At 46.7% G+C, this 15886-nt stretch overlaps 1 protein-coding gene across 1 annotated transcript in view; it reads right to left on the reverse strand.

Annotated features, from left to right (window-relative positions):
- Positions 1-13848: 13848 nt before the first annotated feature.
- The window catches only part of E2F2 (E2F transcription factor 2), a 27226-nt gene continuing 25188 nt past the window's right edge, over positions 13849-15886 (reverse strand). Inside the window, exon 7 of the mRNA XM_032300770.1 lies at positions 13849-15681. Coding sequence (XP_032156661.1) covers positions 15413-15681 — 269 coding nt within the window. The 3' untranslated portion in view covers positions 13849-15412. The remainder of the gene's footprint in view (positions 15682-15886) is intronic.

Genomic DNA, 15886 nt, shown 5'->3' on the forward strand with positions numbered 1-15886 from the left:
TGTCATTCATCACGGTCAAGTTCAAATGTTGCCTATTCCATGAAACCTTTTCAGAACCCCCAGAATGACTCTCCCTCTACCATTGCTATTACGGAATTTGTCTGGATGGGAGTTGTTTGTGTATGTACCAGTTGGGGGTTGTTCCCCCTAAGTGTGGGCACCTGGACCACGGGGATCACTGCAGCGTAGGTCAGCAGTTCTCACACTTGAGGGTGCATTTGAATCACCTGGAGGACTTATTAAAATGCAGACTGTTGGCCGGGCGCGGTGGCTCAAGCCTGTAATCCCAGCACTTTGGGAGGCCGAGGCGGGTGGATCACGAGGTCAAGAGATCAAGACCATCCTGGTCAACATGGTGAAACCCCGTCTCTTCTAAAAATACAAAAAATTAGCTGGGCATGGTGGCGCGTGCCTGTAGTCCCAGCTGCTCAGGAGGCTGAGGCAGGAGAATTGCCTGAACCCAGGAGGCGGAGGTTGCGGTGAGCCGAGATCGCGCCATTGCACTCCAGCCTGGGTAACAAGAGCGAAACTCCGTCTCAAAAAAAAAAAAAAAAAAAAAAAAAAAAAAATGCAGACTGTTGGGGCCAATACCCAGAATTTCAGATTCAGTTGACGTGGGACGGGACCTGGTCATCTGCATTTCTGACAGCTACCCAGGTGATCCTGACACTGCTGGGCTGGGGAGTACACTCTGAGGACCACAGACACAGAAGTTGAGATGTTGTTATCAGCTAGGCCTGGCTTTAAATCTCAGCTCTGCCTCTGACTCTGTGATTTTGGAAATGTCCCTATCACTCTCCAAGCTGCTTTCTCCTCTATAAAAGGATTCATCAGGCCGGGCGCAGTGGCTCAAGCCTGTAATCCTAGCACTTTGGGAGGCTGAGGCGGGCCAATCACCTCAGGTCGGGAGTTTGAAACCATCTGACCAACACGGAGAAACCCCATCTCTACAAAAAAAAAAAAAAAAAAAAAAAAAAAAATTAGCTGGGTGTGGTGGTGCATGACTATAATCCCTGCTACTCCTCAGGAGGCTGAGGCAGGAGAATCGCTTGAACCCAGGAGGCAGAGGTTGCAGCGAGCTGAGATCGCGCCATTGTGCTCCAGCTTGAGCAATGAGAGCGAAACTCTGTCCCCCCTCCACCCCCCCAAAAAGGATTCATCTTCCCCTTCTCACTGGTGAGGGATGTGAAGAGTGACAGGCTTAAGACTGGTATGAGGAGTAACAGGCTTAGGACAATTCCGTGTACCTTGAGGTGCTTAATAAAAGGCATGAAGCTTTACCTCTAAAATTTTCTTCTAATAATGTGTTTTGCTTTCCTAGTAGGTGCTCAATAAAAACCTGTGAATTGTATTTAGGGGAACCTACTGACTTGAACACTTGGGGAAAAAAGTGCTGGCAGGCGGGCATTGTGGCTCACGCCTGTAATCCCAGCACTTTGGGAGGCCGAGGCGAGCGGATCACTTGAGGTCAGGAGTTCAAGAGAAGCCTGGTGAAACCCCATCTCTACTAAAAACATATATATATATATATATATATTATACAAAAATTAACGGGGCATGGTGATGTGCACCTATAGTCCTAGGTACTCAAGAGGCTGAGGCATGAGAATCACTTGAACCCAGGAGGTGGAGGTTGCAGTGAGCCAAGATCATGCCACTGCACTCCAGTCTGGGCAACAGAGCAAGACTCTCTCAAAAAGAAAAAAAAAAAAAAAAAAAAAATATATATATATATATATGCTGGCAACATAAGAAGAGCTGGGTATATCTGAGTCAAAAGAATGTGAGTGACCTTCACACTGGTGAGCATTTTCCTTTTATGCCTGTGACCACACAGTACAATAATAATAACGTCAGAAGTGACAGCAAATCAACTGTATTGCAAGTTCATGGTAATTTATCCACAAACGCTTCCCTAGTATCTCCAAGGAACCTGGTGGCTGGTGCCCCTGCCAAGGTTACAGAACTCGAGAGAAGGCAGTGGTCCTGAAGGGGCTCAGACCATGGGAAAGATTTGCTTAAGTAGAGAAATAATGAGGCCAGGCATGGTGTCTCAGACCTGTAATCCCAACACTTTGGGAGGCTGAGGCAGGAGGATGGCTTGAGTCCAAGAGTTTGAGACCAGCCTGGGCAACATAGTGAGACCCCATCTCTAAAAAAAAGTACAAAAATTAGCTAGGCATGGTGGTGTGCATCAGTAGTCCCAGCTACTTGGGAAGCTGAAATAGGAGGATCACCTGGACCCGGGAGGCTGATGCTGCAGTGAGTTGTGATCGTGCCACTGCAGTCCAGTCTAAGCAACAGAGGGAGACCCTGTCTCAAAAAAAAAAAAAGAAGAAGAAGAAGGAGAAGGAGAAGATAACAGGGTCAGGCTTGTCCCAGGAAGAAGAAGGAGGAGGAAGAGGAGAGTGGTGGAGGGGAAGGAGGAAGAGGAAGAAGAAGAAGAGAAGGTGGAGGAGGAAGAAGAAGGAGAAGGAGAAAAAGGAGAATAAGAAGAGGAGGAGGAAGAAAAGGAGCAGAAGCAGAAGAAGAGGAAGAAGGAGGAGGAGGAGAAGTCATGGTGGAGGAGGAGGAGGAAGAAGAAGAAAAAGAGAAATAACAGGATCAGGCTTGTCTCAGAGACCTGAAACTACAGCCTAGTAGTGGTGGGGGTAGCCTCAGGGGACGTATTGCCTGGGAAAAGATTCCTTGTGGCTGGGACGCTGCCCAGAGGCTTCCCCAAGAACCTGTTTCCTTAGAACACCAAATGCACACACTTGCAAATTTTGCTTTCTTTGCTGCTCCTGAAGCCAGGTGTCTCTTTACAGCTTATATTTGAGGGGCCATTAGTCAAACTGTTTGTGGGCAAAAGAACGTGTCTTTGTTTCCCCAGTATCTGGCAGTGTACACACACAGGAAATCTCAGAGGTCATAATGGAGCCCCAATAACGCCAGTTAGGAGGCTGGACCACATGGAGGTCACAAGCATGTGCCTTGGAGCTTAGATGGCCACATTGCATTCTGGTTGTGTTACCAGGGCCAGGACTAGGATGAGGAGGTGATGTACCTCACTTGTAAGTACCACCCTTAGTAGCTATGTGACCTTACACAAGCAAATTCACCTCTCTGAGCCTCACTGGTGATAATCATGCCTGTTCAATCAGGTTTTTGAAAAGATAACATAGAATAAAACCTGGTCCCTAAAGAGTTCTCGATAAAAGGTAGCGTTTTTCTAATTTCTGCATTTGGCAGAGTGGCCACCAGAGGGCAGTGGTCCCCATGCTGGGAAAATAACCTGCCTGGGCAGAGGCCTAGCAAGGGCTGACCAGGAGAACACTCAGAGTGGTCAAGGATCTCTATGATTGAGAGATCACACACTCCAGGAAAGGGTGTGTGTCCACGATTGGGTCAACACCGCCACCAGCCAACAGATACACTGGGCATCCTGCTGATCACTCTTTGCTGTGGTCACTTGAGGACTGGCACAAGCCTTGGAACAAGTGAATTGGGATGTACTGGGACACACTCTAGTCTACATTTGTTTGTTTTTTGTTTTTTGTTTTTGTTTTTGTTTTGTTTTTTGAGACTTGCTCTGTTGCCCAGACTGGACTGAAGTGGTGTGATCTCGGCTCGCTGCAACCTCTGCCTTCTGGGTTCAAGGAATTCTCCTGCCTCAGCCTCCTGAGAAGCTGGGACTACAGGTGAATGCCGCTATGCCTGGATAATTTTTTGTATTTTAATAGAGACGGGGTTTCACTGTGTTGCCCAGGCTGGTCTCGAACTCCTGAGCTCAGGCAATCCTCCCGCCTCGGCCTCCCAAAGTGTTAGGATTACAAGTGTGAGCGCCCTATTCTACATATTTTAACCATGAGGCACCTGGCCTTTTCCCAAACAGCTCCTTCTGCCTGCTGTGCAGCCTTCTTCCCTGCTTTCCTTTGACAAACGTCTCCTTCAGGCCCTATCCCCCACTTGACCTCTCTCAGTCCATCCTTCCACAGATGGAGTCCATCCAAGCTCCCAGAGCATTCCATTCTTCTTTGATGGTGGCATTTATAACAGTTTATTATATTTATAATACATGAGGTTTGGCTAGAGGTTAAGAGCAGGATTTCCTGGGGATGCACAGCCTGGGCTCCATCACACGCTGTGTGATTTTGTACACATTGCCCAACCTCTCTGAATCCCAATTTCCTCATCTGTAAACATGGGGCTAATAACAATACCCACTTTATAGGGTTCTTCCAGAAACTATTTAGCCGTAATTTTTAATGGCAAAAACCGCAATTACTTTTGCACCAACCTAATAAATGATTTTTCTTTTTTTGCTTTTTTGTTTGTTTGTTTGAGATGGGGTCTCACTCTGTTGCCCAGGCTGGAGTGCAGTGTCATGATTATGACTCACTGCACCTTAGACTTCCTGGACTTGGGTGATCTCCCACCTCAGCTCCCCAAAGGTCTGGGACTACAGGTACGCCACCACCACGCCCGATTAATTTTTTTTTTTTTTTTAAGATGGAGCTTTGCTCTTGTTGCCCAGGCTGCAGTGCAATGGTGTGATCTCAGCACACTGCAACCTCTGCTTCCCAGGTTCAAGTGATTCTCCTGCTTCAGCCTCCCAAGTAGCTGGGATTACAGGCATGTGCCACCACACCAATCTAATTTTTGTATTTTTAGTAGAGCTGGGGTTTCTCCATGTTGGTCAGGCTGGTCTCAAACTCCTGACCTCAGGTGATCTGCCCACATTGGCATCCCAAAGTGCTGGGATTACAGGTGTGAGCCATTGCGCCCAGCCTTTAATTTTTGCCTTTTTTGTAGAGATGGGGTATCACTTATGTTGCCTAGGCTGGCCTCAAACTCCTGGGCTTAAGTGATCCACCCGCCTCTCAAAGTGCTGGGATTCCAGGCGTGAGCCACCTCGCTTGGCCAGAAGCTAAATGATGTTATGCACACAAGGCCCTAATTTGTTTAATAAATGAATGAGCAAGTGAGTGAATCCACTGGGCTGTGAGCTTCTCGGGAATAGGAATTGTTTTCTTTATTTTTTACATTTTTCAATGTCCCACCCCTGACCTACTGAATCAGAAACTCTAGAGATGGAGCCCAGCAAACCATATTCTAACAAGTTCTCTGATTCTGATGAGTGCTAAAGTTTGAGATCTACCAGCCAGCATATAGAGGCTCAAAGCTGTTTGTTTAAATGAATGTTCACCTCCATAAACTATTATATGGTTTGAATTAGAATTGGCTGTAAGCTCCATAAAGTTGGGGCCATCGTTTCCCTAGCACCAGGCAGAGGCAGGCACATAGTAGGTGCTCAGAAAAGGTTTGTGGGCAGGGCTTGGTGGCTCACAACTGTAATCTCAACACTTTAGGAGGCAGAGACAAGCAGATCACTTGAAGTCAGGAGTTTGAGACCAGTCTGGCCAACATGGCGAAACCCCATCTCTACTAAACATACAAAAATTAGTCGGGCATGGTGGTGTGCACCTGTAATCATAGCTACTCGGGAAGCTAAGGCATGGGAATTGCTTGAACCCTGGAGGTGAAGGTTGCAGTGAGCCAAGATCACGCCACTGCACTCCAGCCTGGGCAACAAAGCCAGATTCCGTCTTAAAAAAAAAAAAAAAAGGAAAAAGTTTTGTGAAACAAATGGTAAAGAGCCCTTTTCTTTTGGTTCTTATGGTGCTTGGTATCTTAGATTTTCCAAAGTTCTGTTTTATTACCTGTTCTCTCTCCCAGAGTCTGTGGAAGGATCTACAAGCAAACTTAATAGCTTAAAATACATAACCAAAAAGTATTGCCACACTGTTGAGCCCTTCAAAACTCTCAGACCCCCCAGAGAGGTCTGGTTTTCTACCCCTGCTGCAACCCAGAGAGCTTCAGGCACCTCAGGAGTCCTGCTGCAGATGCACATCTGCCAGGCCTTGGCCACCCAGGGAAAGAGAAAGTGAACCCTTAAGGCAGGTAAACGCCCTTGACAAAGAGGGAGCAGTAGTTATGACCCCACCTTGGAACGGGGTAGATTCCCAATAAATGTCTGATAAATAAATGACCCTTGTTCGGGACAGCATTGTAGTTAATTGCATAAGTTCTAAACAGACTGACAAGGGCTTTTTTCTTATTCCTTGTTTTATTGCTTTGTCCAGGATCACTAATACAAAGTTGATTTGTAGGAGTGATACTGATGTCCTTTTCTCATTTCTTTTTTTTGGGGGGTGGGGGGTGTATTATTCTGCCACCCAGGTTGGAGTGCAGTGGCTCGATCTCGGCTCACTGCAACCTCCACCTTCTGGGCTCAAGCAATTCTCCTGCCTCAGCCTCCCAAGTAGCTGGGACTACAGGCACACGCTGCCACACCCAGCTCTTTTTTTTTTTTTTTTTGGATTTTTAGTAGAGATGGAGTTTCACCATGTTGCCCAGGCTGGTTTCAAACTCCTGAGCTCAGGTAATCCACCCATCTCAGCCTCCCAAAGTGCTAGGATTACAGGCATAAGCCACTGTGCCTGGCCCCTTCTCTCATTTCTAAGTTTTCACCATTGAGTTTGATATTTGCTGTAGAAAGTAATTCCTGTGTATTATTTAGCTTTCAGGTTTCTAAAAATTGTGAATGAGTGTTGAATTTTTCAAGTATTTTCCCTGTATCTATGGAGATGGTCACATGGGTTTTTCCTTTAATTTGTTAATGTGAAGAATTGCATCGATTGCGGGGGGTTGGGGGTAAAAAAGAAAAAAAAAAAAGAATTGCATTGATTGCTAAGCAAGAATACACAGGAACCATCACCATATCACTTTAGAAAATTTTCATCACATCCCCATAAGACCCTGTGTCCATCAGCAGTCATTCCGCTTCTCCCCTCCCCAACAGCCTTAAGCAACCATGAATCTCTATAAATTTGCCTATTCTGGATTTTTTATATAAGTAAGATCATATAGGTCGGGCATGGTGGCTCACACCTGTACTCCCAGTACTTTGGGAGGCCAAGCCAGGAGGATCACTTGAGCCCAGGAGTTTGAGATCAACCTGGGGAACATAGTTAGACCTTGTATCTACAAAAAATCAAAAAATTAGCTGTAGATTGTTTACTTTCTTTATGAAGTCCTTTGCAACAAAAAAGTTTTTAATTTTAATGAAGTCCAATTTATCTATTTTCTTCCTTTTGTTGCTTGTGCTTCTGGTGGTGTCATATTTAAGAAATTGTAGCCGGGCACGGTGGCTCAAGCCTGTAATCCCAGCACTTTGGGAGGCCGAGGCGGGTGGATCACAAGGTCAAGAGATCGAGACCATCCCGGTCAACATGGTGAAACCCCGTCTCTACCAAAAATACAAAAAATTAGCTGGGCATGGTGGTGCGTGCCTGTAATCCCAGCTACTCAGGAGGCTGAGGCAGGAGAATTGCCTGAACCCAGGAGGCGGAGGTTGCGGTGAGCCGAGATCACACCATTGTACTCCAGCCTGGGTAACAAGAGCGAAACTCCGTCTCAAAAAAAAAAAAAAAAAAGAAATTGTTACTCCGAAAGGCCAAGGCAGGAGGATCATTTGAGACCAGGAGTTCAAGATCAGCCTGAGCAATACAGGAAGACCCTGTCTCTATAAAAAAATTTAAAATTAACTGAGTATGGTGGCAGGTATGTGCCTGTAGTCCCAGCTACACAGGAGGCTGAGGCAGGAGGATTGCTTGAGCCCAAGAGGTCGAGGCTGTGGTGAGCTGTGTTCACACCACTGTACTCTAGCCTGGGCAATAGGTGAGACCCTGTCTCAAAAAAAAGAAAGAAAGAAAGAAATTGTTGCCTAATATAAGGTCACAAAGATTTATGCCTATGCTTTTTTCTAAAAGTTTTATAGTTTTGGCTCATATATTTAGAGCCGATATGTATACTTTTTTTTTTTTTTTTATAAAGACGGGGTTTCACCATGTTGGTCAGGCTGGTCTTGAACTCCCGACCTCAGGTGATCCACCCGCTTTGGCTTCCAAAGTGCTTGGATCACAGGCGTGAGCTACCACACCCAGCCTGTATAAGTTTTAAAATCGGGACGTTCACTAGCTTCATTTTTCTTACTGAGATTATCTTGGCTATTCCAAGTCCCTCGAATTTCCTTATGAATCTTAAGATCAGCTTGTCAATTTCTGCAAAGAAGCCAGCTAGAATTTTGATGGTGACTGCATTGAATCTGGAAGTCAATTTGGGGAATATTGCATTTTAACAATATTGTGTCTTCTAATCCATGAATATAAAATGTCTTTCCATTTACTTAGGTATTCTTTAATTTTGTTCAATTAAAATACAAAGTATTATTTTGTACTTTGTAGTTTTCAGAGTATAAGTTTTGCATTCTTTTGTTAAATCTATCCCTAAGTATTTTGTTATTTTTGGTGTTATTGTAAAAGACTGTGTTTTCTTAATTTTATTTTTTGGATTGTTCATTGCTAATGTATAGAAATACTACTGATTTTTTGTATACTGATCTTGTATCCTACAAGCTTATTAAACTCATTTATTCTGTTTTTTAATGGATTTCTTAGGATTTTCTATGTTATCTGCAACTAGAGATGATTTTATTTCTTCCTATCAATCTGGTTGCCCCCACACTATTTTCTTGCCTCATTGTCTTGGCTGGAACCTCCAGTACAATGTTGAATAGAAATGGAGGGAGTGGATATCCTTGTCTTGTTTCTGTTCTTGGGGTCAGGGTTGGGGGAGAAGCATTCCCATTCAGTATCTCACCATTATGTATGACACTAATTGTGGGTTTTTCATAGATGTTCTTTAACAGGTTGAGAAAGTTCTTTTCTAGTCCTAGTTTTTTTATTTTTTTTATAAGATGGGGTTTCACCATGATGGCCAGGCTGGTCTTGAACTCCTGACCTCAGGTGATCCACCCACCTCAGCCTCCCAAAGTGCTAGGATTACAGGCATGAGCCACCACGCCCAGCCTCTTGATTTTTTTTAAATCATGAAGGGGTATTAATTTTTTTCAAGTTTTTTCTGCACCTGTTAAGATGATCATGTGGTTTTTGTCTTTTATTTTACAGATATGTGTATTACACTAATTGATTTTTGGATGTTAAACCAATCTTGCGTTCCTAAGTCCAATAGAGTGTAATTCTTTTTATTTATTTACATATTGCTAGATTTGGTTTGCCTGCGTTTTGTTGAAATTTTTTGCATCTCTATTTGTAAGAGCCCTCATGCCCATTTATAATTAATCCCATTCCTACTCCTAACCTCAGGCAATCACAGTCACGAATATACTTGCTTTCTTTTTGAGGCAGGATCTCAGTCTGTCACCCAGGCTGGAGCGCAGTGGTGCCATCTCAGCTCATTGCAACCCCTGCTTCCTGGGTTCAAGCGATTCTCCTCCCTCAGCAGCCCAAGTTTCTGGGACCACAGGCACGCACCACCATACCTGGCTAGTTTTGTTTGTTTTCTGCAGACTAGTTCTCACTATGCTGCCCAGGCTGGTTTTGAACTCCTGAGCTCAGGTAATCCACCCGCCTTGGCCTCTCAAAGTGCTGAGATTACAGGCGTGAGCCACTGTTCCTGGCCCTTTGTAGGTTTTCCTATTCTGCACATCTCATATACATGGAATCATATGTGACCTTTTGTGATTGGCTTCTTTCCTTTAGCACCATGTTTTTGAGGATCATATTGTAGCATGAATCAGTACTTCATGCCTCTATATAGTTGAATAGTATTCCATTGTATGAATCTAATACATTTTGTCTATCTGTTCACCAGTTGATGGATATTTAGGTATTTCCAGTTTGGGGCTATTATGAATGAATAATGTTGCTAGAAACATTTGTGTCCAAGTCTTGTCTTTGCGTAGATATAGTTTTCATTTCTCTTGAAGTAGAAATGATCCTACTTGAAATAGGAATAATTCTATACCTAGGAGTAAAATTACTGGGTCTTCTGGTAGTTTCATGTTTATCTTGCTGAGGAGCTGCCAAACTGTTTTCCAAAGTAGCTGCAAATTTTACAATCCCAACAAAGTATGAGGGTTACTTGGGAACTTCTGAGTGTTTCCTCATCTATAAAGTGGTAATAAGACTGATTTCCTGAAGTTGTGGTGAGCATTAAATGAGATTATATAAATGAGTGTATAAAGGCCAGGAAGCTTTCCAAAATGACCAACCCCCTCCCAGATATACATACAATTCCTATAATGTATACCAATCACAATTGTTACATTATTTATAATAATAATTATTATTTTGAGACAAAGTCTCACTCTTGCCCAAGTGATTCTAGTGCCTCAGCCTCCTGAGTAGCTAGGATTATAGGCGCATGCCATCATGCCAGGCTACTTTTTGTATTTTTAGTAGAGACGGGGCTTCACCATATTGGCCAGGCTGCTCTCAAACTCCTGACCTCAGGTGATCCACCACCTCAGGTGATCCATATTTGTATGTTTTGTGTTTTGTGAGCATCTTTAAAATGGGGACTAGGTCTTATTCATATTTATCTTCTCAGTGCCTAACATGTAACAGATATTCAATAAGCCATAACAATATCCATGGGCAAGGTACTAATGCTTACACATTAATGTCAAGAAAACTACAAAAAAGGCTCTTAAACGGCCTTGTAGAATAAGTAGATGCCCATTCAGCTGAAATGGAGCCAGGCACCCTAGGTGGAAGGAACAGCGTGTGGACAGGCCCAGAAGAGGGAAGACTGATTTCCGGAGCTGACAAGGAAGCCCAGTATGGCAATGGGTGGTGGGAAGGGGTGGCCAGGGAGGCCACCAGTGAGGTAGAGGAAGTCAATCGGAAGACTGTAAATGGCCATTTATACCAAGCAAAAGGGTTAGAACTTCATCCAGAGGGCAGAGAGGAGCCATGGGTGGGCATTAAGCAGGAGAGTAATGCGATTAGAACTACATTTTAGAAAGATCTCTCTGGGGTAGCAGAAGGCATGCGTTCTCAAACTTCAGCTGCATTAGAATCACCTGGAGGGGTGCTCAAGGAGACTCAGAATTCTGAGTCCCACCCCATAAGTTTCTTATTCAGCAGGTCTGCGGCAAGGTCTCCTTTTTTTTTTGAGACAGTCTCACTCTGTTGCCCAGGCTGGAGTGCAGTGGTGTGATCTCACTGCATCCTCTGCCTCCTGTGTTCAAGCGATTCTCCTGCCTCAGCCTCCTGAGAAGCTTGGATTGCAGGCGCCCACCACCACGACCGGCTAATTTTTTTATATTTTTAGTAGAAATGGGGTTTCACCATGTTGGCCAGGTTAGTCTTGAACTCCCGACCTCAAGTGATCCACCGCACCCAGCCTGAGGCATGGTCTTGAATATATAGGTCTCACATTTCCAGGTGATACTGTTATGGTGGTCTGAGGACTACAGTTGGACACACTGATGTAGAGGGTGGGACGAAGAGTATGGGCAGCAAGACCATTCTAGAAGCTGTGGAAATAGCCCAGATGGGAGGAGACAGAGCCAGGTCTGAGCACATTTTAGATCTGGGTGCTGTGAATTTTTCAGCACCTTAATGGTGAGATTGCAGCCATGGTGGTAAGAGGCTGTTTCTTGGAGGGACATCCACCAGGCAATCATGTGTCCCTGGCAATGGTCAGGACAGCCCCTGACACCCCGCCTGGGGGAACTGATCCACAGCCAGTAATGAGCTTCAGAAAGCACAACAAAGACAAGATGCCCAGAGTTGCAGTTTAATGTTTAATGCCCAGTTATCTCAATACAAGGAGGCTTACATGGTGCTCATCAAGACAGGACCAGGGTGAAACCAGGCCAGAGGGAAATGACCTGCATAAGTCCCAGCACGGGACCACATTTTCTCGGGTCCAGCTCACCCTCAAAAAGTGCCACAGGCAAGGTTCTTCAGGTCACCCAGGAGCCAGCAGGCTGGTCGGGCTTGTGGCCACCACAGTCACTAAGGGTCCTTGTGGGAGAATAGGGTTCTGGGACTTCAAGATACAATGACAAGAACCAGAAAGCTGCTTCCAAACAACCCCAAAAGGCTTTCACTTGACATATGCTAGGCCAGACAACACCTGGATGCTGGTTCACCCAAACCCTTTCCCTAAAACGAAACACCGTGCAGAACGGAGGCTGAGAACACGTGGGGAGGCAGAAGTCAGAACCATTCTGAAGGGTTTTTCAAGCTTGACCACCCCCTCTTCTTCCCTGCAGGCACACCAGCTGGTCCCATTATAATGGAAAAGGGTCACCCTCTGGTCTATTCTAGCACCTTTAATGGGAAGGGAGTTAGGAACATGTCCCTGGCTTCAAGAAGTCTCGGAATCTCCAACTCTACTGAATGATTTCCTGGAACCCCAAGCTTTAGATGTCCCTGGGGACATGGGTGATTTTTGAGGGCTGCAGAGTTTCCTGGAAGAAACTGTTTACCTCAGAAAGAAACGGGCTTTTCTCCTACCCTAGTTTTAAAGTCTACCTGGTGCCTAAAGAAAATACCACTCAGGCTGGGCGCAGTGGCTCACGCCTGTCATCCCAGCATATTGGGAGGCCGAGGTGGGTGGATCACTTGAGGTCAGGAGTTCAAGACCAGCCTGGCTAACATGGCAAAACCCTGTTTCGGCAAAAAATACAAATTTAGCTAGGCATGGTGGTACATGCCTATAGTCCCAGCTACTCGGGAGGCTGAGGCAGAATAATCACTTGAACCTGGGAGGCGGAGGTTGCAGTGAGCCAAGGTCAGGCCACTGCACTCCAGCCTGTGCAACAGAATGAGACTCCATCTCAAAAAAAAAAAAAAAAAAAAAGAGAAAGAAAAAAAAAATGACCACTCAAAATGATGTGTCCTGAAAGCACTCTGTGGAAGTTGGGAGACTTCAAGTGTCACTGGCAAGAAGGGGGCATGAAGTTGTGTCCTGCACTGAATCCAAGGCTTAGCCTGGGCAGTCTAGCCCCTTGGCTAGGTCAGGTGTGAAAGGGACAGCATGAGGTGGGGGGCAGAGACCGCTGCTGAGGACACAGGCCACAAGCCTGAGGGCGGTTCCCTTGTCCAGCCCTATGGAGAAGTGTTTAGGGAATGAGCTTAAATTCCAGACTTCAGCATTAAATTCATTCTCATGGATCCTACAGGCCTCTTCTCCCTTTTCTCTGATGTAATTCTTGGGGCAAGTTCCAGACTGAGCCCAAGGCATGGGAGTCAAACACCTCTGACCTCAGATATGGCACCTGGCTAAATGGCAGCCCAGTTGAGGGCAGAGCAAAGCAACCCACTTACCCTAAACGAGATTCCATGCAGGGTCCCTGGGCCCTGGGCATGCTGGACTTTAAGGTGGACTTCTGGGCTGGGCACGGTGGCTCATACCTGTAATCCCAGCACTTTGGGAGGCCAACATGGGAGAATCACAAAGTCAGGAGATCAAGACCATCCTGGTTAACATGGGAAAACCCTAACTCTACCAAAAATGCAAAAAAAAAAAAAAAAAAAAAAAAAAAAGGTAGCTGGGCATGGTGACACGCGCCTGTAGTCCCAGCAACTTGGGAGGCTGAGACCGGAGAATTGCATAAGCCCAGGAAGTGGAGGTTGCAGTGAGCCAAGATCACGCCACTGCACTCCAGCTGGGCAACAGAGCAAGATTCTGACTCAAAAAAAAAAAAAAAAAAGATGGGCTTCTGATAAGACTCTTGTATTTAAGGGAGACCAAATGTATTTCTGTAAAGTGTACAAAATTAGCCCTGCTTATAGAGTTGGGGCAGCTGTGACCTGCTGACTTCTCCTGGAAGCGGGCTAACTTGAGGTCCCACGAAACTGAAGAAACGATGAAGCACAATTATCTTCAACTGGGCATTAGATCACACTGGGCATACCCTCAGATAATTCCCCCTCTCAAACTTCAGACATCAGTCAGCTCAGGAGCCATCCAACAAAACCAACTTCATATTTTAAACCAGCTTAATGCTATAAACTCTTTTTTTAAAAGTGCTGTCCAGCTGAGCCTCTAAGAAAACCTGGCTCCCTGAGGGGTGGGTGGTGGGCCTCTCAGACCAACCTGTGCCTCTCTCCAGAAGGCACGGCCTTGGTTCAGCCCAGAGCATCCACATCCCAAGGTGGGTTGTGGGTTGCAGGGACGATGTGAGATGATTAAGCCTCTGGGGAAACAGGCTGAAGCCAAAAGACCCCCTCAGGACCCCAAGCCTGACAAAGTAACATGAGTCCCTCTCCCCATTAGCTGCCACGACCTGGTCTGCCATGACAACCTCTCTCTGTCACCCCTTCAGCACACCAGGGAAAAAAGGGGTGAACAAGTCACCAAGCGCCAGTCACCTCTGTCCTTGGGGGTCTAAGTGAGCTCTAAGGGGTGGAGACGTCCTTCAACAATCATCCCCTTCAATAAACATGGTAGAAAAAGTCCTCCCAGGGAAGCAGAGAATGATGCCAGCGCTACATGGGGGCCGACAGGATGCTTTTGGCAGTATCTTGTTTTAATCTAACCCTTCTTTATGGTGGGGCTGCCTCTGCCTACCAAGTCCTTGGTGTGAAACGGCTCCTGGACCAGGGCAAGGCAGAAACTCTGAGGAAAGGTGCCCGCCACAGCCATGACAGCTGCCCGCATGTTCCTGTCTGTTTTTCTCAGGACCTTGTCTCTGCTGGACTATTTTTACACCCCAAGGGCAGGGAGAGGTAAGAACTTCCTCAGGAAAGGAGTCTCCTGAGCCGGCAGCTCCTGTTTCCACAGGAGCCTCAGTGTTACCTGCCCTGGGATGGCTCTCTGGAACCATCTCTGGGACAGAGGGGACCAGGAAGCCAAAGGTGGTGCCTCAGCTGGAGATGTGAGGCTGAGAGCAGGGGGCAGGGTGAAAGGGCCCGCAGGGGCTGTTTACTAGAATTATGAGGCCTAAGTGCAATTAGCATCCTGGCAGACCGTACAGCCCCTCAAAGACCCAGTCCCCACCACCGTGGGGAAAGCAGGGACTTGACCTGGGCCCCTCCCTTGGAAACCCAGACCTGCCCCAGAACACGGACAGCCATGGGCCCAATGGGCCTGTCTGCAGAGGTCACACTAAAACCTAGAATAATCTCCCTGCTAAAATTCAGGGGGAACAAACAAACACAACTCCACCTGAAATAAATACAAAGGCATTAGGTGCTTCTTGGTTTGTCGAGGTAATTACTCCTCAAAAGGAGGTAGCAGGGCCTTTTCCTGGACTTGGCCACCTCACCTGCAGCCTTCTCGTGAGAAGTCAGAGGTCAGAAGACTGGATGGGCCTCCCCAGGCCCAGCTTCCACTAGGAAAGTGAGGACCCACTCTCTTATCCGCACCGCACCCGCATCATCCACACCTCCCCACACAGCTTCTGCTGGCCAGGGCGGGGAAGGAGAGGAGACCCCATGGCCTGAGGGCAGCACCTAGTGTCCAATGTCCCTGTGCAGGCAAAGGACCTCTCAGCCTGTCTGTGAGGAGGTAGAGTCAGGGGCAGGCTGCTGGAGGCAGGCAGGGCCACTCAATTAATCAACAGGTCCCCTAGGTCATAGGAGTCAAAGAGGTCACTGATGCCCTCACCCGCCTCCAGGCCCCACAGGTAGTCATCCTGGTCCAAGGACGGTGAGAAGCTGATCAGAGGGGAGCTGCACGCCAGGGCTGGGGACAGGAATTGGTCCTCGGTCTGCTGCAGGAGTGGGTGTGGCAGCTCCAACATGCTGTCAGTAGCCTCCAAGGGCACCAGGGATGGAGGCGGTGGGACCTGCTGGGGGACCGGTGCTGGCGCTGGCACTGGAGACAAACAGACAAAGGTTATGCCTGGCTCTGGTGTCCAACCCTCAGCACACAAGGACAGACTTCCGGTTTTCTGGATGACTGTACCCCTGTCCTCTCTCCTCAGCCTAGGGGGACCGTCCTGCTCTCAAAATCTGTCTTCCAGCTTCTACACTCAACCCCACCCCTTTTCACTTTTTTTTTTTTTTTTTTTTTTTTTTTT

Source organism: Sapajus apella, unplaced genomic scaffold (assembly GCF_009761245.1).
Source record: "Sapajus apella isolate SASKATOON/1434 unplaced genomic scaffold, GSC_monkey_1.0 scaffold43, whole genome shotgun sequence".
Lineage (NCBI taxonomy): Eukaryota > Metazoa > Chordata > Mammalia > Primates > Cebidae > Sapajus > Sapajus apella.